This window comes from Zeus faber (assembly GCF_960531495.2).
Source record: "Zeus faber genome assembly, chromosome: 9".
NCBI classification, from domain to species: domain Eukaryota; kingdom Metazoa; phylum Chordata; class Actinopteri; order Zeiformes; family Zeidae; genus Zeus; species Zeus faber.
The window spans coordinates 12,764,371-12,786,947 of record NC_137197.1 but is presented as its reverse complement, the minus strand read 5'-3'; the positions used below and the strand labels follow the sequence as shown (position 1 = coordinate 12,786,947).

At 44.1% G+C, this 22,577-nt stretch overlaps 2 protein-coding genes across 2 annotated transcripts in view; both read right to left on the bottom strand.

Annotated features, from left to right (window-relative positions):
• The window catches only part of ctsc (cathepsin C), a 9,511-nt gene extending 1,009 nt beyond the window's left edge, over positions 1-8,502 (bottom strand). Inside the window, exons 1-8 of the mRNA XM_080007241.1 lie at positions 8,253-8,502; positions 7,577-7,722; positions 5,807-5,970; positions 3,534-3,689; positions 2,394-2,512; positions 1,248-1,379; positions 822-1,054; positions 1-700 (exon numbers count right to left, since the gene is read on the bottom strand). The exon at positions 1-700 is cut by the window's left edge and continues 1,009 nt beyond it. Of these exons, the coding sequence (XP_079863367.1) occupies positions 434-700; positions 822-1,054; positions 1,248-1,379; positions 2,394-2,512; positions 3,534-3,689; positions 5,807-5,970; positions 7,577-7,722; positions 8,253-8,439 (1,404 nt within the window). The 5' untranslated portion in view covers positions 8,440-8,502 and the 3' untranslated portion in view covers positions 1-433. The remainder of the gene's footprint in view (positions 701-821; positions 1,055-1,247; positions 1,380-2,393; positions 2,513-3,533; positions 3,690-5,806; positions 5,971-7,576; positions 7,723-8,252) is intronic.
• A 2,253-nt stretch (positions 8,503-10,755) lies between these two features.
• LOC307234742 (dipeptidyl peptidase 1-like) lies at positions 10,756-15,059 on the bottom strand (the record flags this gene model as incomplete). The annotated part of the gene is made up of 7 exons (XM_080006604.1): positions 10,756-11,025; positions 11,256-11,488; positions 11,700-11,831; positions 13,263-13,381; positions 14,331-14,383; positions 14,602-14,747; positions 14,900-15,059. The coding sequence occupies 7 exons, from the start codon at positions 15,057-15,059 to the stop codon at positions 10,756-10,758; spliced, it is 1,113 nt and encodes a 370-aa protein (XP_079862730.1).
• Between the last annotated feature and the right edge of the window lie 7,518 nt (positions 15,060-22,577).

The following is a 22,577-nucleotide window of genomic DNA, read 5'->3' as shown; positions in this document are numbered from 1 at the left end:
AAGCCTCGCGGAAGAGGAGCAGTCGATTTTGACGATTTTGGTATAGTCTATATAGCTTCCTTTAGAGGTCGCCATTTGTCCAATGATAAGGATTGTGCCTTTAAGTCAAAGTTCAATACGGAGGCTGTGCCCCAGCAGGAAATATACACTATGCTTTGGAGTGTGCCATCTGAGAATCACGGGATTAAAGACATTTGACGATAGGAATTTACCCGTGTTGTGAACGTCGATTACAAAATAAACAAAGGCAAAATCTCATATATCCGCACCTATAAAAACAAAGATCTTAACTTCACAGCTACTCAATTAATTGGATAAAAATCAAATTCTCTTGAATTGGCTAAAATTGGCGGCAAAAATAAAAGTACCTATCCAAAGCAACGAGCCATACCTTTTTGAGAATCCTCGAGACTGCTATAGCAATGCACCATCTCTACAGTTTTTCGATGGGTACAGCCGATACGGCAATGCTCTCAATGGAACACTCATCAGACCCCCTTCGGATGCGAAAGAATCCTCCCTCCCCCCAGCCGTCACCCCAGCTGTTCTTCACGATCCAGTACTTCTGGCCAGTCATGTGGCACTGGCCATACCCTACCAGGAGCACAGCGTGGTTGGTCAGTTCAAAGGGATTGAAGGCATCTATCAGGCCGGTGTGGTGGTAGATTCCCTCCTTATAAGTCATGAAATCGGGATAAACCTATAAAAGAAGCAAGACAGTTTCGTCCATGCAATGTCAGTCAGATGAAAAGATGCAGCTTTAACGATGTGTATGTTTAGAAATATTAAGAATACTTGGCAACAGTGTTTTTAATACCAACCTCAAAAGCCACGGCCATTGGGCCGTTCTTGACCAGTTCCTGCATCATGGCGGTCTCACTGCAGCCTCCATAAAACCCACCCACGTAGCTGTACTCTGCTGTGTACAGACGGCTGCAGGACTGAGGAACACTGCACTCAGAGTCCTTCCCCCTGTATGGGAAGCAAGACTCATCCACGAGGCCAAAGTCCTGGACGTACTTCCCAATAAGGTACGGGAAACCACCATCACAACCTTCAACCACACAGAGAAGATAGGGAGGGAAAAAAAAAAAAAAAAAAAAGTCAAAAGGCAAATTAATAAAAATGCTAACAGTGTGTCCTTGAAATAATCACAGAAGTATATATATAAATATATAAGTGATATATTATTAAGTATGCGTTACTTTCACGGTTCAGAGCATCACAGTAGAAATGGCGACTGTTACCTTGAGAATACTCAGAGCAGGAGACGACCTGCTGTGGGCTGAGGACGGGAGTCTGACTGTTGTTTGTGAGGATTCGAATGCGAGCCTCCAGCATCCCCATGACGGCAAAGGAGTAGCAGCTGCCACACCTGCCTGAAACAATGCAAAAACGGAAACCATTTCCACCGGGGTGAACTGATGCACCGAACAAGTTCAAATAGACATTGCACCAATTATTACTCGGGGTTGGGCTCTGTTATATTTAATGCCTTGGAAATATGGAAACAAGTTGAGAAATATTTATTAATTCATTGTAGGTTATGTAGAACTAGGCTTTCGTAACTGACCAAGGAAGGGTTTGGATCCTGATAAAAAGCTGTGTATGTACTGTAAAGGCGAAGATTGTAGATGATCTATTTGATGAAAATGGTAACAATTTTATCAAGAATTGAAGGATATGTTTAATGCCATACAACCCACAGAATCCCCCCAAAAAATGTTGGAATGCTCCTCTGCAGGTCCCTCACCTCTCCAGGCTGAATGGGGTTTAGTTACCTCACTATACAACAATCTAATGACAGCGAACAACAAACACTGGCCGTAGAGTCAGTATGCAATGTTTGCCGCAGGTATATTTGTGGTGGTGCGCCAAAAATAAAATACAGACTGAGTCGTATTGTCATTGTTTGCATCGTTCATTTAAACCGTCACTTAAAGAACAACACCTATATATTGAATAACACCTCCTCCGTTCACGGTGAAGAAGCGCTTGAGATCACCTGCACCGGCTCCAGGAACAATCAAAACGGAAGTTGACACCTTCATCCCCACGACTTCACACCCACGGAATTTTAAACATTTTTTTTTTTTTGGAGTGGACCTCTCAGACACCCCGACAACCCGACGTGCGCGTGCCAGACGAGGCCCAGCAGAGGCATCGTAGAGTGGGAAAGCGATGGTAAGGAAGATCCAGGCCCCGCCAAAGAGGAAGTGGTGGGTGTGCTGCAGCTCAGCGGTCTGCCCTAATTGGCAGCTGCTCAAACTTAGAAGACGCCGTGCTGTCTCCGGCCATCCTGATCCAGCTTTCTACCGAGAGAGATCTTTTCCCCGCCCCCTCCCTTTCTGAGAACATCTTTACATTCCCGCCGAACAGCAATCAAAACTCACCTTGGTTTCGGACGGCGCTGACGTAGTTAACACCACCGACGTCTCTCCAGTCCCAGCGCTGAGGGAGCGCTGACGCCGTCTTGGCTCCGTGAGCGGTCACGCGGGCCGGCCGAACGCGACTGGGGAGACAGTTGGGCAAAGACAGTTTTCGCCGAAATCTTTTTTAAATAAATAAGAAAACAGGATGATGGAAGCCGTCATTTCCACTGGGTCGCAGAGTACATACGATTCCTCTTGGAGGGGTCTACGTCGCCAGTATTGTACACCGGTAACAAGCGCAAGTGAATAATACAATTTTGAAATTTGAAACTTGGAACTGTTCTCGCCGCGACACCGTCTGAAGAACGGGCTCCGTATCACAGCAGACAATTCTTTCGCAGCGGAACAGAATGCTCCGCGGTCTGGTGCACTTTTCATTCATGAGCAGGCAGCGTTAGTCATAGGAGAGTAGAGGAAATGAAAATGATCCGGTGTCAACTTCTATTTTCATATTCTTCTGCCTCCGGATTCTGATTATGTACCCGAAAAACAGAAATTCCTGGTTTGTTTATTCGAGGCTGAAGTTTGATAGAGGCCTGCTAAAGCCTGCTTTAGATGTCGACTCCTGTTGCTAGAGGTTTTGCTCTGCACGTCTTTTCATTCTCCTTTCCATCCAGTCACAATTGTACGCCGATCAGCCAAAACATTAAAACCACCTGCCTCATATTGTGCGGGTCCACCTCGTGCCGCCCAAACAGCTCTGACCCGCTCCAAAAGCGCATCAATGAGCCTTGGGCGCCCATGACCAGGTCACCGGTTCACCAGTTGTCCTTCCTTGGACCACTTTTGGTAGGTACTAACCACTGCATACCAGGAACACCCACCAAGACCTGCCATTTTGGAGATGCTCTGACCCAGTCATCTAACCATCACAATTTGGTCCTTCTGAAAGTGGCTCAGATCCTTAGTCTTTCCCATTTTTCCTGCTTCCAAAACATCAACTTCAAGAACTGACTGTTCACTTGCTGCCTAATACATCCCACCCCTTGACAGGTGCCATTGAAACGAGATGATCAATGTCGTTCACTTCACCTGTCAGTGGTTTTAATGTTACGGCTGATTGGTGTATCTCAAAACAATCAATATAGTCAATGTGCTCACATAGGTATGCGAGACGCAGGTCCCCCGGATCTGTAGAACCATTCCAGCTGAGTGTAGGTCTCATGTTCTGGGTAGTAGGCAGCCTTCCATGAGCTCTGGATGGAGTTGATGGAACCAATTAAGTCTCTGTTGTTTTTGTATGGGGTCTGGATCAGCCTGGGAGGGCAGAGGAATGTCAGAGGTAATCCAAATACCCAATTATCATGATTATAGTGATCAGCGAATGCTGAAGGCTCATAAAAGCCTACCAGTCGTGAAACAAGATTTTTTCTTTTATCCATTCGTGTTTATATCCTTGGTCGTGTCACAAAGGAGAGTAGATTAAACTAGAGAAACATAAACATCTAATCTAGCTATCTAACTTTCTAATCTAACTATAAAGAAAGGAATCTGACCGTCTGTCCTTCCATTATCTCGACAACCCTTCATCCGATCTACCTCACACTTGGCGGGTGTATTGCCGGGGACCCAAGGACGAGCAGTGTCCAATTTGGTGCAATTTGGACACGTGACACGCGTAATATTAATAGGCAACACGCGACCGCTCAGCTCTGTGCAGCAGCGGGGCAGGGGAGGGGATCTAACAATCTAATCTAGGTACGCAAATTTAGAATTTCTTTTCTGGCTGATGGCCAACCCTCGCTAACTGATAATTAACCGTTATCAGACAAGATTAAAATGTTAGGGCACTCTTCCTGTTTTTTTTTTTTTTTTTTTTTTTTTTTTAATTGGACTTCAAATTATAATTATTCATAAGGGGAATCATAAATATATTTTCTCTTACACGTGAACACAGCTCTCCGTGCACCCGATTGGGGAGAGCCACGGCCCGTTCCCCAAAATAAAACAACTAAAAACAGTGTTTTCTGTTGTTTTATTTGGTGCGGGACAACGGAGGGCACGGGGGCACGGAGCCGTTCCTCGGTGCGCACTGCACATTGAACCGTGCGCTCCGTTGGCAATGAAAAGCCGAATCCGATTCGACTGACCAAACTCTGAGTCAGGCACGGCCCTAGAAATAATCAATAAGAATCGGACACACACAGAAGAAATCCTCCAGGGCTGCCCCCTGAAAGTCGAGAGGGTTGGAAACCCGTCAGTCGACTGAGATTCTTCAAGTCGAGCAGTCGTATTTGTTTTTTTTGTTGTTGTTTTTTTCCTGTCAGTGTGCATTACAATAACAGGTTAAAACAGATCAAAGCTTACAAACATGCACAGGGATACCATTTCAATGAGGAATTATAAATAAGGGGAATCATAAATATATTTTTATATGTTTGAATCGTCCTCGCCGCACGCCCCGATCGCCGTGCCTCGTACTACTACTCTTACAGATACTGCGTATCGATCTGGTACTTCAACGCCACTCTTATAGTTTATTTATTATTTTGTAAACAATTTTTTAAGAGAAAAACTAAAAAAATATCAAGAGCAGAATTAACACTGCTTTATTTTCTGCGCATTATGCATGGTGGATCGGGGAACAATCCACGGCCTGTGTGAGAGCCAGGCAGAGGGAGCCGACCTCTGCCTGGGAGGGAGGGAGGGAGGGAGGGAGAGAGAGAGAGAGAGAGAGAGAGAGATCTCTTCTGATAATAGCGAAAATGCCTCTTAGACCAATATTGTAATCTTGTTGCAAGTCAAAAGCGGGTTATATAGCCAAAATAAATAGAAACTCATGTTTCTTAATTTCTCCACTACCTTTAACAGTGCTGGTAACGTCGGAGCTTATCGATACTAAAATGTTTTAATAATTTAGCCACAGGGCCCATTTAATACTGTTCCTCCTCTGTCTGTCGGTCTGTCCGATAAAAAAAAAAAGAATCAATCAATAATAAATCAATAAACAGCGAGCCAGCGGGGGGCAGGGGGCTTTAGGGCTCTGGAGGCTGAGGCGCAAACCTTGTCTTTCTCCGGTGTCTGACTTTAACCGGCAGTTTAACCTTCCATTGTGGAACACAGGAGTGAATCATTGACATTTTGTTAAACTGTTACGTCTTGAACGGGCATCAACTAGCATACTGTAACACATGACTAAGTGGCTGAGAACAGAGATTCTGCAAAGAACACATTTTTCCGCACGTGTGTCTACAGAGTCCAGTTTCTCCGCTTGCTCAGCATTTGTTAGCTCTTGACCCTGCAGTTTAGTAAGACTTCAATATCTGGTATCAAGCCAAGATAAGGTCACGATAAGGCGCCGCCGTAGCTTTTAGGGAACAATGGGGATTTTCTAAAGTTGCAAATGCCACTTTTGTTGAACCAAAGCAGCTTACCCGCGCGCTATCAGGTGTCGCAAGGGGTTTATCTCCTTGCGAGGTGGAACCGGAGCAACCTTCTTCGCTGCAAAGCAGGCCCAGTTGTTCCCCAGGACGTCGTGCACCCACCCCGGCAGAGTCTGGTCACAGTAGCTGGTCACCACCCCGCCTTCCTCGCTGTACTGGAAAAGCACAAGATCGGCGCGATCAGTACAACGAGTTTTTTCAGATAATATGCAAGGGATAAAATGAGCGGCGAGTTTCAGATCAAATGCAAGACACCGTTACAGGTAAACTTGGGGAAAGAAGGCGATTCATTTATGACATAGTTAGTTTAGCATTTATTCCTACCCGCTCGTAGTCGTACTCCATAGCAATAGAAAGCAACGGGGAGACGTCTGTATCTAGTGTTCCGACAGTGGAGAAGCATGGGCAAAGGTGCAAAGGGGGGCAAAGGGGCACGTTGCCATTTTTATCAGGGGCATTTTTTTTTTGTCTTCTTTTTAAGAGTGTATGAGCATCCTGGTAGTGGATTGGTTGGGTAAGATATATTCATGAGAACATGTCCTCGGCGCACCCGCATGTGCGCACAATGGAGCCCAGATCACGGGCGTCCCGATGGGCACCATTGGGGCCGTGATCCGCGCTCCGCTGTGCTGCTCCGACCGCCCACAGCAGCAAAATGCCTAGAACCAGAGCTGGGGGTACATGTGCCTTTTGCTTTTTTGAGCCTCTGCCCCCCTGAAAATCTCTGTAGAGCAGGGAAGCGAGATCTGATCATCTCTCTCTCTCTCTCTCTCTCTCTCTCTCTCTCTCTCTCTCTCTCTCTCCGTGTTTCACTGTTTTGCAGAGTGCGACAGACTTTTAGAGCTTTTTAGTCTTTTAAAGGAAAGTTTTAAGCTCTTTAAGGAGGAGTGGTCCAGAAACTGTTTTATTTTTGGGGTTGGGTACTACAGGGCCAACGCAGAGAAATGGCGACTGCTTAATTTTCTAGTCGGGGAAGCGAAGATGGCCATCTACCTCACGAGAAGGAACAAACTGAGGGGAAAGGAGAGTGTTTTAGGAAGAGTGTTTGTAGCGTTGGTCAGGGCCAGAGTCTTGATTGATTTTAACTTTCACAGACTGATGAAGAGTCTGGACGTCTTCATCAAACTGTGGTGTTTTAACGACGCCATCTGTTCCCTGGTGGAGGACGACCTGTGCTTCCAGTCTGTTTTTAACGTGTAGGACTCTGTTAGTGAACCAAGTGTGTTTGTTGTATTGTCTGTAACTGTGAACTAGAGAAACTGTTAAAATAAAGATGCTTTAAAAATCAAAAATCTCTCTCTCTCTCTCTCTCTCTCTCTCTCGTTAGTCATCAAAGTCAATCATAAATCTGCCCATGCTTAGAAACCACGAGCGGGAACCAGGAAGTGGAATACGCTCGCGTGATGTTTGACAGACAGAACGCATCTGCAGACTTCCTCTTTTTCCTTATCCAAAAGCCCCGTGATTCAAGGGGAATAACGCAAGACAGCAAAACTAACAACGCCAGCTCTAAATCTAACAAATGCAGAGTCCATGTTTAATCTTTATGCCCTTTTTATTTAATCCTTTACGTTGTACGTTTACGTGCCCTACAAAGGTTTCACTGATATTTAAACAGCAGGGTCCGCTGCTCTGGAGTGGAACAAATACAGAGTCAAGAACTAAAACCTGGATGCACGACAGAATCTTAGGCTCTTCCAAATAACGCTCAGGCAGACGGAAGAAAACAAAAAACAAAAAACAACAAGCGCGCCCTTTTACCTTGAAAAAGCCAAACCACTTGTAGTTGTTCACGACGACCTCGAAGCCCTGGTTGTAGATGAGGGTGAAGAAGCCGGTGTTGCCCAGCTCGTCCCTGGCCACGGACGGCTTCTCCAGGGTCAGCGTCACCGCCCTCGCCTCGGTCGCTGGGAACGGCAGGAAATTCAACAAAATCCCCCTGTCACGCGACGGGGCTCACCTTTAAATAACACCACGTCGACATGTCGCAGCGGGGCCTTCTTTCGGCATCGAACATCGGGGAATAAAGACTTTACTCGGCCCAACTGATGGAAACTCTCAATCTGCCCAAGTATTTGAAGGTGCAATTGTAATTGCAGTAGTTGTTGAGGCACCGGGTTTTCTTTTGGGAAATTGTAATCACTGGTATTGAGTATCCACTCAGGAAAAGTAGAGTAGCACTTTATAGCAGCTCTGTTACATCAGGGCATCAAGTACTTTTACTTACTTACACTTTAAGTACATTTAGGATCAAGTCATAATGTACTTAAGCAGTGGCACTGTGCTACTTTCACTTTCACTATCTTGACTTTGTGAGGACGTGTTTCTACTCGGTCCAAATCAACGTGTTGTTAAAACTAATTTACTCCACACTGTCATGTTTCCACTCCATCGCGTCGGCGACGTGAACAAACGGAGCTCTGTCCGGGGACCAAACCTTCGGCGGAGCAGTTGAGGTCCCGGTCCGGACCCGCCCGGGAGAGCTGGAAGACCCACTGTCCCAGCAGGTCCCCGTACGTGCAGTTGGCTGGAGTGTCTCCCCGGACCCGCCCGGAGCAGAGCAGCACCAGCAGCAGCAGCAGCAGCAGCAGCACCGCGCAGGGGGGCGCGGCGTTCGCCCTCATGGCGGAGAGGGTCAAAGCGACGGGGAGCGACGCGGCGGAGCGTGCGGGTTCGGAGCCGGCGCGTCGTCCTCTCGCGGAGCGGTAGCAGCGGGACCTCGGCCCCCCCTCGCAGGCCACGTCACCCGCCCACAGCTTCTGCGCCTGTGCGCTGCAAGCAAGTTTGCCGGATGGAACGGAACGTAAAGAGCAGAGTGAAGGGAACGTTTATTTTATTTTGTTTTCAATGTTTTATTATACGTTTTTCTTTTGTTATTGTTGTATCTTTTTTTTTTTTTTTTTACAATGTTTAAGGGACTTGGCTCACGGTTAGCAGTGCGTGACGTCATGCTGCCGTGACGTCAGCTCTGGCAACTGGATAAAACTCGATCTGCATTACGATCCGATTGACCGGTTCTTTGCTTTTTTATTTTTATTTTTTATTTTTGTACACTCCAGGAGGTTGAATTTTTACGAGTTACGGCATCAAATGAACAAATTAGTGGAGCCCAGGGGTTCCCCAAGGTGCCCCTCGAAATAACTGCGTGTTTGTGGCAAAATTATCGCATACATTTCAATTCAATACAGGTTTTCATGATCTGTAAACAAAAATAAACATATGTTTATGCGTACATAGTGTAACACTGCGTATAAGTCCCTGTTTATCGATTGTGGTTTGCAATGTTTTAGTTGGGGAGGCGTTCACCCTAGTGGGTAATTGGCTAGGAAGTTCTTCCGGGGCGGGATGATTGGGGGTTTAAGGGGAGAAGGAGGAAGAAGAGAGACAAGTAGAGAGCCCGCGGGTTAGCCACCTGGTTCACTTTGATACCGGGGGACACCTCAACCTGGGGTTAGCTGTTGCTGCGGCAAGGCAATAAAACCGGGCTCGGTTGAGCTATCCAACGCATCATCGTCTCCTCGCCGTTCTTCTCCCCCCGTTCGGTTACCCCGCAACACTACAATATCTATATATCTAATCAACTTCACTAGTACTGCTACGTTTTTGTTGCCGTATTTTTTTGTCAGTTTTTGAAATTCTCAGTGTTATATATTTAACCACGCAGCAGTATAATTTCAGCAGATAAAGTATGGAACTTTTCCCTCCTTCCTTTTTACTCGCAAACAGAAACAAACAAACAGAGCTTATTCTTTCGTGGCGTCTCTGTCACAAGGCTGGAAAAGGCATTGTGGCAGATCCGCCTGCCACACACCACCCGAGTGGTGTTTTCGGGGCCCTCTGACACAGAGACACGGGTGATGGGGTTGAAAAGCACCGGTTTTATTGTCGCCAGTGGGCAAGACGGAACAAGCCCAGAGCAGATGGATATGTATGACGAGGGCTCCTTTCCTCTGTGTGTGTGTGTGTGTGTGTGGGGATGGGGGTTTTACCTGTTGCTCGTTGATTAATGTAATGAGTAACAGGCGTACAGCCACCCTGATCCTGGGCCCAGTTACCTAGAACCAAGACAGGTGTGGCTGCTTAAACCACACCACCCCCACACCACATTTAACTTCGGTGCCTAGGTCTGTTTTGAGATTGTATTAACAAAGAAGTGTAATATTTATAACTAGAAAACCTGATACATTTACTTCATGTGGATTTACACACTGAATTACAGCAAACATTCTTTATCCACAAAGTTACTCTCATTCTAAAATTATCCTCCAAAAGGAAGTGGAAGTGGAAGGAAGTTAATACAGACACCGAAACATTTTATTATATACAAGAAAGACAATAGCCAAAAAAAGCCAGCAAAATGTTTATTGTTATTTGACTAAAACAAATGCAGATCACATATCAAAGTGAGCAATTACAATAAGTGCAGCCGAGAATGAAATGTTGTGTACCAATACTGGTATTGGTTCCAAGCTCCGGCATACAATTTACTGAAACTTTGTTAGTTGCTCACCGCATCTGTCTTAATGGAAATCAGTTGCATGTGTCCTCATCATGTTCAATGTGAAAAACTCCTAAAGCCAGGTTCTGATCATATCTAAATCATTGTTCAAAACTAGAGATGGCTGGGCCCCATCAGGAAAGATATACTATGCTTTGGATCGTGCCATGAAGAATTTCACCGTGTTGTGTCCATACATTTTGAAATAAATATATATATATTTATTTCATATTTATTTTTTATATACAGTATATATATATTCACAATTATAAAACTGGACATTTTAACTTCAAAGCTACTCGGGCAATTGATTTAAAATAAAATTATCTTGAATTGGTTAAAATTCACAACTTGGAAAATAAAGTCCCAATCTTAAAGTAATTATATTTTCTAGCCATACTTGTTTGAAAATCGTTGGGATTGCTATTTCAATGTACCATCTCTACAGTTTTGGGATGGGTACAGCTGATACCGCAATGCTCTCAATAGCACACTCATCAGACCCCCTTCGAATTCGAAAGTATCCTTTGTCCCCCCAGTGCTCACCCCAGCTGTTCTTCACGATCCAGTAGTTCAGGCCAGTCACCTGGCATTGGCCATACCCTACCACGAGCACAGCGTGGTTGGTCAGTTCAAAGGGATTGAAGGCAGCTCTCCTCACCTCAGTGTGTTGGTAGATGCCGTTCTTATAATAACTGAAATCGGGGTATACCTACAAAAGAGGCAAAAAACATCTATCATGTCCATGCAATCTCAGTGGGGTGCAGGTTTGAAAATGCAGCTATAACTGTGTTTGTGTGTGTGTGTGTGTGTGTGTGTGTGTGTGTGTGTGTGTGTGTGTGTGTGTGTGTGTGTGTGTGTGTGTGTGTGTGTGTGTCTGTGTGTTCAGAAAAAATTAGATGTTAACATAATAATTGCTGACAGTGTGTTTTCAATACCCACTTCAAAAGCCACGGATATCGGGCCGTTCTTGACCAGTTCCTGCATCATGGCGGTCTCACTGCAGCCTCCATAAAACCCACCCACGTAGCTGTACTCTGCTGTGTACAGACGGCTGCAGGACTCAGGAACACTGCACTCAGAGTCCATCCCCGTGTATGGTAAGCAGGACTCTTCCACTATGCCAAAGTCCTGGGTGTACTTCCCAATAAGGTACGGGAAGCCACCATTACAACCTTCAACCACACAGAGAAGTTGAGCAATGAAACCCTGCACTGCAGTGGTGATGTATTTGATTAGGCGGAAAGACGAGGGAAGGAGTTTTTCAAATTTACCTTTATACATGCTAAGATAACTTTACATGTTCCCTTACTTCATCTGTCCATTTATAGATGTATGTGTTACTTTCATGGTACAGAGTGTCAGTCTAAATGGTGACGGTGTTACCTTGAGAATACTTGGAGCAGGAGACGACCTGCTGTGGGCTGAGGACGGGAGTCTGACTGTTGTTTGTGAGGATTCGAATGCGAGCCTCCAGCATCCCCATGATGGCAAAGGAGTAGCAGCTGCCACACCTGCCTGAAACAGAGCAAGACCGGAAACCATTTCCACCGGGGTGAACTGATACACAAAACAAATTAATTAAACATTGCTATGGGTTGTTTCTTAAGGCAGCTTCAGTTTTTAAACACTTTGAGTGCTCAAAGATGCATAGGTTAATCGTCAGAAGAACCTATGGCAATGTTATTTGGATGTAATTAGTATGTTTAGATCACACATTGGTAGACTCGATGACCAATGCAATTATTAGGGTATTGTGAGGGTTGTAAGGGTCTTCCGTCAATAACCTGGTTTTTCAAAGTCTGAATCTGGAACCTTCTTCAGCCCAATTCTTCCATTGGATCACAATCTGAAGCCTGGCCCACACTACAAGATCTTTCAAATCTTAACAGATGTGTGAGAGACCCCACACATAATGACATATCATGATAAATGTAACAGTTTAGTTCCTATAGTGTGTGGAGAGCAATGATTAGCTCAATCAGCACACCACATTTACCAGCCGCCAGTGTCCTAATCTCGCAAAACCACACAAGATTTGACACAGAGGTGTGGCTACGCGAGATTACCAGAGTCCCGGCCCCTTAAAACCGGAAACTCTTGCGCGATCAAATGTGACTTAGAGTAGACAAACATGGCAGGCTATTTTTTTGCACTATTTTCTACAGAATATCCAATAGGGAAAAAAAAATAAAAAAAAAACATAGCGTGAACATTGGCTGTGCATGTTATATTCCCAAAAATACTACAAAGCATGTTATGCTTTGTAGTATTTTTGACTTTGCTCACGATTGTCGGAAGGGGAGAATCGGCCCAAAATCAGCTTTGTTATCTTGTAGTGTGTACCACACTGAAGATGAAAAAGGGTCAAACCTGGATTACTTCGAGGGTAAAATACAGTAGGTTGTTCATGTGTGGACTCAGCCACAATGAATCTGATTAGACACATGGCAATCATGTTGATTTTTGTGAACCGAATTTAAAAAACTACCGCAATCGATCGATGATACAACTTACAACCAATGTGACGCAAACTTGAGGGGAGCAATTCAAAGCGTTTCAGCATCTCTTCAGAGGGCCCTAAGTCCAGTGCCATAGCGGACCTCGCAGGCACTCCAACAACTCAACACGCATAAGCTCTACACACACGAGCCTGGGCCGAGCAGAGACATCATAGAGTGGAAAACTGATAGTAAGACAGATCCAGGCCCTGCCAAAGGAGGAAGGTGGTAGGTGTCGTAGGTGTGCTGCAATTCAGCAATTCTGCCCTAATTGGCAGCTGCTCAAACTTAGAGACACCGTGTGTCAGCGGCCATCCCGATACATCTTTCCACCAAGAGAAACTTTTTTTCCTCCATTCTGAGGAGGCTTTTTACCTTCTTCAGATGGTTATGGCTTGGCATTTTTTTGATGGTCCAGGGTGTATGTAGCATGGGGTTGAAAACTCACCTTGGTTTTGGACAGGGCTGACGTAGTTAACACCATTGACGTCTCTCCAGTCCCAGTGCTGAGGCAAAGTTGACACCATCTTGGTTTCTTCCTCGGTCACAATGGCCGGTCTAACCCGACTGGGGATCATGCAAAGATAGAGACCAATTCAAGTTGGGACTACGGCATTGTACAATGTGCAACAGTTCCTCATATTAGCCCGTCACACTGCATTATGGAGCAATGGATAAAGAATTAGTGTACAAAATACCTGAACAGAATACTTTGAAGTCAATAGGAATGTCACATTACCAGATATATAAAATTAAAACACCTGATAACCTAGTTTGCTTCTTTCGCATTCCTGATCTTTGCATTCTTGCCGTGAGAGGCGGACCCCACTTCAACAATGGAACCAGCGTAAAGAGGAGTGCATACATTACGCAAATACGTTGAATGGCTGTTTTAAAAAGTGCCAGCTCCAAAAAGTATCCGTCCCTGTCCGTCTCATTGTCTACTTTTCTTTTCATTCACCTTTCCATCCATTCATTTAATTTAATCTCAAAACACAAGTCAATATACTCACATAGGTATGCGAGACGATGGTCCCCCAGATCTGAAGAGCCAGTCCCGCTGAGTGTAGGTCTCATGTTCTGGGTAGGGGGCAGCTGTCCATGTGTGCTCGATGGAGTTGATGGAACGAATTAATTCTTGGTGGCTATGGAGGGGATTCAAAGTTGGTTGACTTATTGTTGACGTCAAGATGATTTAATGACTTTTAATGCCTAATATTTAAGGCACCGCCACAGATAACAGATAAGGCACCGCCATGTCTTTGAAGGGCAAAGATCATTTTCTAAAGTTTCAAATGCCACTGTAACATGACGTTACATTACATTAGATAACGTCAATTAGCAGAGGATTTGTCCAAAATAACTTTCAAAAAGTACGCCACTGTCGACCACCAAAGCAATTTACCTGGGCTCTACGATCATATCCAAAATAGGGCGGTCCGTGCGAGGTGGAATTGGTTCGACCTTCTTCGCTACAAAGCAGGCCCAGTTGTTCCCTAAAACATCATGCACCCACCCTGGCAGAGTCTGGTCACAGTAGCTGGTCACCACCCCGTCCTTTGTATCGTACTAGAAAACACAAGATTGGTGCAATTGGTTCAATGTACAAGTTTAATTTAGTGTTTGGTCTTGTCGAGGGATGTAACAATACACATATTAGTATGTACTGTGAATCATTTCATCCGAGGCGCACGGTTTGGTACGAATTACAACCGAACGGTTGGTTAGAACTGCAATTACACATATCAAAGATAGACAGAAAGCAAACATCAAGCACATCCTTTTACCTTGAAGAAGCCAAACCACTTGTAGTTGTTTATGATGACTTCGAAGCCCTGGTTGTAGACTAGGGTGAAATAGCCGGTGTTGCCCAGCTCGTCTCTGGCTGCAGACATCCTCTCCAGGATTACAGTCACCTCCTTCACATCAGTCGCTGGGAATAACACACATGAAATTTAATTAGTAACCAGGTAGAACACAACTGGGTTCATCTTAAACTACATCAATGTTCTCGTATATTGAATTTGGGCTTGGATGTTCTGTGAATTTTAGCATCCAGAAGATGTAAAGAAGAGGACAGCGTACCTTCAGCGGAGCAGTTGACATCCTTGTCCAGACCTCCTTTGGAGAGCTGGAAGACCCACCGTCCCAGCAGGTCCTCGTATGTGCAGTTGGCAGGAGTATCACCCAAAACCCCCTCCAACGAAAGAAACAGCGCACAGACGAGCACAACGTTCACCTTCATGGTGACAGAAGGTTTGCGAACTGCACAGCAGGATCTCAGTTTCAGACTGATACTCAGTGCCTGTCCATTGGTGCCAGTATCACTTATTACGTTCTTCCCGGTGGTCACATGACCTGTCTTGTGTGATTTGTGTGTTTGCTCTGCAAGCAAGGTGGGCGAGCACGGGTCGATCTGGAGGCAAAGTGTAGGTTTAGTCTAGCCCCCTCTGTAAAGAAGAGGAGGGTGGCAGGTCAGTCTTGCTTGTTTTTGCCTCTCTTTATCTCTCCTTGCACCCGCCCACCGCTCTCCTTGTATGGCGTCCGTCGCTTTCTCTCTGACATAGTCTGCCTCACTGCACTGATGTTTAAGTCTTGTGAATGGGGTTCAACTTGAAATGAAATGACAAATGTGGTGTATCTAAATAGGAAGACACCGAGTATCCACAGAAAATCAGTTAAATGAGGTGTGTTTGTGTTTTGTAGGTACACAGAGGTCTGTGTATTTATTCAATTATCCTCATTACAATTCTTAATTCTTCAGAATAGGTGTGTGTGTATGTGTGTGTGTGTGTGTGTGTGTGTGCGTGTGTGCGTGCGCGTGCGCGTGTGCGTGTGCCTGTGTGTGTGTGCGTGTTTGTGTGTGTGTGCGTGTGTCGTTGTATTCAGTCTGATAGGTCGGTAGTTAAAGGGCTTATTTTGGCCATCGGGCACTTAAGGGTAGTATTGGATGCTCTGATCACCATAGTTACCGCAGCAGAAACTGACTCATCTGCTTGACAGACCATAATAAGCACCCATTTCAAGAGGAGACTGAAGAGGCATTACTCATATAGTCTCTTTAGTGCCATTACGCTGCACGTGTGTGTGCGTGTGCGTGTGTGTGTGTGTGTGTGTGCGTGCGTGTGCGTGCGTGTGTGTGTGTGTGCGTGTGTGTGTGTGTGCGTGTGTGTGTGTGTGTGTGTGTGTGTGTGTGTGTGTGTGTGTGTGTGTGTGTGTGTGTGTATGGCACGCAGAGGCCCGTGTGCCTACTTGAGATGACAAAAGAAACGAGCGGGGGACCAAGGAACAGGTGTCGTGAATGTTAATAGGCGGAGCGAGAGACGCTCTTGAGTAACTGATTGGACGCTGTGTTTCCGGCTGGATGTTGTGCTCGCTCTCTCCGGCAGGAAATTAAAGCTCAAATGACTTTCAATGCTGCTCTGGTGGCAAACTTAAGTGTTGGCGCTTTATTGAGGTCTCTCTCTCGCTCTCTCTCTCTCTCTCTCTCTCTCTCTCTCTCTCTCTCTCTCTCTCTCCTATCTCCAATCAAAGCCCTATGTTGAAGATTTTAATTGCCGTACGTCACCTTGGGCTCAATGTTCGTTTATATTCATTTGAAGTGCGGCATCAGACCACAACTCTAATTCCTACTTTGTAGACCGTCTACCTCCTGGATTGTCTCCTACACACTTTCCTCGCCCTGAGACAGTGTCCCCAACTGTCTCCTATAGCTCTAAGGCATTTCTCCTCCGCCGGCCCCTACATCCAAGGGCGTCCCCTCGGCTGTCTCCCACTGTAGCTCCTACGCTGACTCAGGCGATGCCCCCTAGCCGGGAGACCGTATCCTACTGTACACTGGCTCCTAGATTGTTTTCTAGCTTCTAGTCTGTCTTCTAAACCGTATCCTAGCTCCTAGAATGTCTCCTAGCTCTGAGACTGTCTCCCATACTTTCTCCCACGTTATCCCCTAGAGTGTCTCCTGGCTCCCAGCTTCCTAAGCTGACTCAGACTACCTCTAAGGCTGAAACGAAGTGGAAGGGAGTTAAATACAAAACAATCCCACTTGTCAGTAATTGCACACTAAAAGTCACGTTATTGGTACTACGCTTGTGAGAAAACCATTTAACTAAAATGCCATTTACTGTTTACCATACTGATCTTTAAAAAACAGGGTACCGTCCTTTCTGATATTCAAAATATATACAATGAATATCAGTTGAATTTGCTTTTAGAACTTATCACTGACACAGATATAGACTATGGTGATTTCGAAGTAAGTAAATTTCATGAATACTATTTATGTCTAATAATCTGATTGGTTCATACATTGTAAATGACTGTGGCAGTTTCGCCTGCCACACACCACCCAAGCGGTGTTTTCAGGGCCCTCCGACACAGAGACACAGGTGATGGTGTTGAAACGTACCATTTTATTATAGAGAGTGGGCTGCGTGGAACCAGCCCGGAGAAGATGGCCACACGTCATGACAAGGGCTCCTTATGTGTGTGTGTGTGTATGGGGGGGGGGATTTAACCTGTGCTCGTCGATTGCTCTGGCGAGCAACAGGCGTACAGCCACCCCTGATCCCGGGCCCAATTAACTAGACCCAAGACGGGTGTAGCTGCTTGAACCACACCACCCCAACACCACAATGACATGACGTAAATATATTATAACTGATAATGTATTTGACCCATCAGGTCATTAGAACCAAAAGCATCAGTCCGCGCCGACTCGAAAATCCCATTATGCCTGCAGTATTGTTGCAGAAAGATGGAAGATTTGCATATCTCTAAGTTATTTCCCACATACACACCAGATGTATATTCCTTAATTTATGTGTTTTGAACAAAAATGCATTTTAATTTCACTCAGACACTACAGTTTCTCACGTAGCACAGTGAACACTTATCTCTTTGTGAGCTATGGGTACAAGCACTGTGTAAAGATTTTCCTTATCCTTCTACGGGTTCAGATTTGGGCGTCATACTGGGGCCTGTGAAGGTCCATGATATTGTCACTGTGACAAATGACTTAATGAACAAGCTTCATTTCACTTGACCCGCTGAGAGCAATACCTCTCATTGTTCTGATAATATATCTGTTCATATTCAATTCTGTAAAAAAAAACAAAAAAAGAACGTTTCGCTATCTCCATCCCTCACCCTCGCTTTTCCCTCTCTCTTGTTTGCTCTCTTTTGGTGTTCTTTCTCTCGGGTGGGCTCATCATTTTAAGGTTAAATCCTGTGTAGGCGTGGGATTTAGTCTGGCTCCGGTCGGCGGCGGCACTCCGCAAGGTCGTAGGTGTGGAATGAATCATCCGTCAGAGAGCCAGGACTCGCCACGCACGTCTCCGGGTGTTAATGTTACATTTGACACATTTTGAAAGATTCCCCCCGAGATCACAAGGACGGGACACACACACACACACACACGCACGCGCATGCGCGCGCACGCACGCTTATGAAAATAAGCACTGTAAAAAAAAACATCTTGTGTCTATGCATGTGTAGAATGAGAAGAGTTGAAGTCAAGAAGCACTTTTTGGGTGATTTGTCCTCTGCCTTCTAACTGTTTAGGAGCACCCGACCCACGGACCGACTTCCAGTTCTAGAGCCCATGCCTTGCTCAAGGGCAAGGGAGAAGATGCAAGCTCTACGCAAAATCTATCTATCTATCTGTCTAACTGTCTGTCTGTCTGTCTGTCTGTCTGTCTGTCTGTCTGCCTGTGTCTCTGTCTGCCCTTATATTGTACTCAGTTTCCAAAACAAACCCACGATAAACGTTCTGGGCGACAGAGGTTTCTGAGAAACTCTCAGGCCAACACTTGTTTAAACACAACATGCAATTTGTAATAAAACCGACCATTTGATTCGTAAGTAAGAGACTTTACGTCCTATCGCCTTCATTCCAAGACAGCTTCCATTAACAGGGACCTCACTCTGCTCCCGACTCCGACTGAGAAATAATTTTTCGATTTCAAATTCAGGGGACACATTGTTGAAACTTCCCCCTCTCGCCTGTTCATTTTACGTCTCTCCCCCCTCCCCGCCTGCCAGGCACCAATGCACTCCTCCAGTACAATTCATCCACCCTCTTATTTGAAATGACTGTTCTTGATCTGCAGTTGCATTTCCATGAGCCGTCCCCATGTCACCACCATGTATGTCAGGACGCATTACAGCCCACGCCTCCTGGCTCAGAGGAATGTTTAACTATGTGTATGGAAATGAACTGGGTGTCATCGTGCACGACGGAGGGTTTTTGTCATTTCAAAGTGATGTTTCTACCTTCACACAAGAGCAGTCAGCGTTTTACAGTCTGCTGCACTTATTCCAACCACTGGATTAGGTTCAAATCAAAACCCGTTCATTTGTCAAAATACGATTTGGGACCGTGACCTGGTGGCGGCAATTTTTGTGTGGCTTGTGACACTTGGTCTATTCTTGGTTTTTATTTTCATGGTGTTGTTCTTGACATTCACCTTGATATTTTATTCTCTCTTTATATTGTTCATCATATTCAGCAGGTTTCTATCAATTGTTTAGCAGCGCTGGCATCGGTCCACTGACTTTCGCCTACTGCGTATTGACTCTGTTTGGGACAGTTTTGGCAGGCTACCTGTCTGTCCTTCTGTCTGTCTGTCTGTCTGTCTTTTAGGCTGATCAGGTGTGTGCAGCAGGTGCCTCTCAAAATGAATAAAATGCATGTTTCACTGCCGTGTCACTGTGTCTGAAAGGCAGGGTGCAGGTAGAGGGAAACGTCAACGGCACAATTCATGTCAAGGAGACCTCAGAATAAACTCGGCACTGGGGATCAACAAGATGTGAGTTAATTAATAGAATGTAGTGTCTCTGGCTTCCAGACATATGCAACTGTCCCACTGTTTAATTATTAAAGTTATTATGTTATTTTTGGACATAACCTTCATTTTTTTCATTCTTATATTTTAGTTTAAATGTTTTTCTGTTATTTTTAGGTTATATCAGTTGTTTATCAAATCTGCTAGAATTATTGTGTGTGTGTGTGTGTGTGTGTGTGTGTGTATATCTATCTATCTATCTATCTATCTATCTATCTATCTATTTATATATATATTTATATATATATATATATATATATATATATATTGCACTAGATTTTCTTGTTCTTTCCCTGATGGATATTTCCTATATATTTTTTTTTTTTTGCTGTCATCCTAATTGCTTTTATCATCATTATGAAAGGGATAACATAGTATTCATGAATACATTTTAGGAATATGATTCTTGAAATGTTTCTTTGAGGCTAAAAAGTGACAGCGGTGGTGATTTCAGAAATATATTTGACTTAAGAAAGAGAAGAACGCCAGGGTTAGTTCCTTTTTTTTTTAATAATGGTTTCATTAATGTTCCAAATGTACTCCGTAGAACACTTACACAATGGTTAATCAATGGCAGAGAAACAAAAATAAAGAAATATATTTTTTAAATCTCATTTCATCGTCTATGTGTTTAAACAGCTTGTGTTGGTAAAGGAGAGAAGAGCGAGGACTCTGCCACAGAAATAAGCCCCAACTCGGCTATGAACCAAGGCAATCTGACATATATTCATAGTTTAATATTAAATCATCGCTGCAACAAATGCCTGTTCCACCAAATGCCTGTTCCACCAAGCTCCTATTTATTACCATCATTTTGGGGGTCATTTTCTCTTGTATTATTCATATTTTAATATTATTGGAATTTCAAATCATAAAAATGCCCGGAATCCTGTTTCCCACGGTTGCTGAGAGACTGTTGACACAAACGTGAAGGGGAAGGAGATGAAATAGATGGTATTTTTTCATCTAAGGTATCAACTTTCTTGGCTTTTCGCTGCAGGGGGCTCAAGCGGAGACGCAGCCGAAAAAATTTCAAATTCAACACACACGCACACGCACACGCACACACACACACACACACACACACACACACACACACACACACACACACACACACACACACACAGCTCAAGGCTGCTCAGCATCATGGGAAAAATAATTGTCTTTTCTCTTTTATTGCCCTCAAGGCCCAATCTGTCATGACCTGCCAGACTTTGCTCATAAATTATAAGAAATCAAATTTGGGTCTGAGCATCATTTTAAATGATTTTTGTTTTTTGGTGAAATAATTGTAAGTAATTGTAATTTACTAGATTGATCAACGCAATCTATCAGAAAATATAAGATTAAACGTAAATTCAATACAGGCAACTGGTAAATCCAAATTTTGAAGACTGAACACCAAGGAACACAGAGAACGGAATCCCCCCAGTCAGGCACCCCATCAAAAATATAGAAAAAGAGCCATAGACATGTTACAAACATAAAATTCAAGAAAAATTGAATTATACCATCAAATATCCACAATGTCCGCCCGTCAATATCACAAAGATATAGTAATTTACATTCTATAGTTAGCACGTTAGAAAAGCAAAGTCAAAAACAAAATCCAAACTCAAAATTGATAAAAAATAGAAAAAATAATAAAGTCATACTTTAGAGAAGCAATGTATAGTTTGACAAATTTCAATCAAAATGTTGAATTAATCACAGCGTCTTTTCTAAATTTACAATAACAAGAAGTCACGGTGTGAAATCGTCATTTTTGATGTAATGCAAATTTGATATTTGTATTTCATGTAGGGTTAGTTGAATTCAGTCTACCTCCATCCTACACATATTCCTGGAACGAAATGGATGCAAGAAATAGAGACAAACTACAGCACAGAGTTGGCACTGAGTGAAGAAGCTTGTGTTTATGAGTAAATACCCAAATATACCACTGGAGCTCAAGTCAAATGGGATTATAGTTTTTTATAATTATATTACAAATTTTTTTTTTTTCAATTTTCTCTTTCTATTTCAGCATGTTTCACTCATCCAACCTGGCCAAATGAGGGCTACACAAACACAAATATAGCCACGAGCGGTAAATAAATCAAATTTTCTCAATCCCATTGTTGCTGTGTTGTTGACGTTTTGTGACAATTAGTTTTGGTTTTTGAGGGCGGCTAAGCTTTATTAGCGTAGGTACTATGAAATTCTCTATGTGCTGTTAACTTACTTAATAATAGTTCCTATAATTAAATTATGGTATTATAACCTATTATCATATTGAATTTGGTTTAAAGAGGACCTATTATGCTTCTTTTCACAAGTTAATATATGGTCTCTGAGGTCCCCAAAACAAGTCTTTGAAGTTTTTTTTTGCTGAAAATACCACTCAGATTACACATTCTAGCCATTCTAACATGCCTCTAATCCATCCTGTTCTCGACGGGCTGTTTCAGTGGGTGGCGCCGCCCTCCCGAGACCCCTTGAGCCAATGGGGTTTGAACTTGCGTTCCGGGTTCCGTTATATTTACGCCGTAAACTCTCACTGATTTCACCACATCAGTTCACCATTGTCTGTTTCTGAACAAATTTGAGGTGAGAAATAAGCAATCCATTTGCTGAATCTTCACTCATATTAGATCTACATGGCCTCATTTAAAAGTTTGTTCTAACCTTGCACGATCCGTGGAGCAGATCAACGTTACCAATAATACTAATAAAAATGTATACACGTCTGCAGTTTTGTCAGGGATAGTTGGTATTAATTCCTCTTTCTTTAAAAAAAAAAGCCGACAACAGAGCACTTCCCCTGCTTAGCTCTTCCCCACCGGACACGCTAGTGGTGGCGCTCAAGCCGTGGGTGGAGTTACTCGGATGGGGGCGGTTTTTATTCTCAGGAGACCCAAGGCTTGGGAAACAAATCT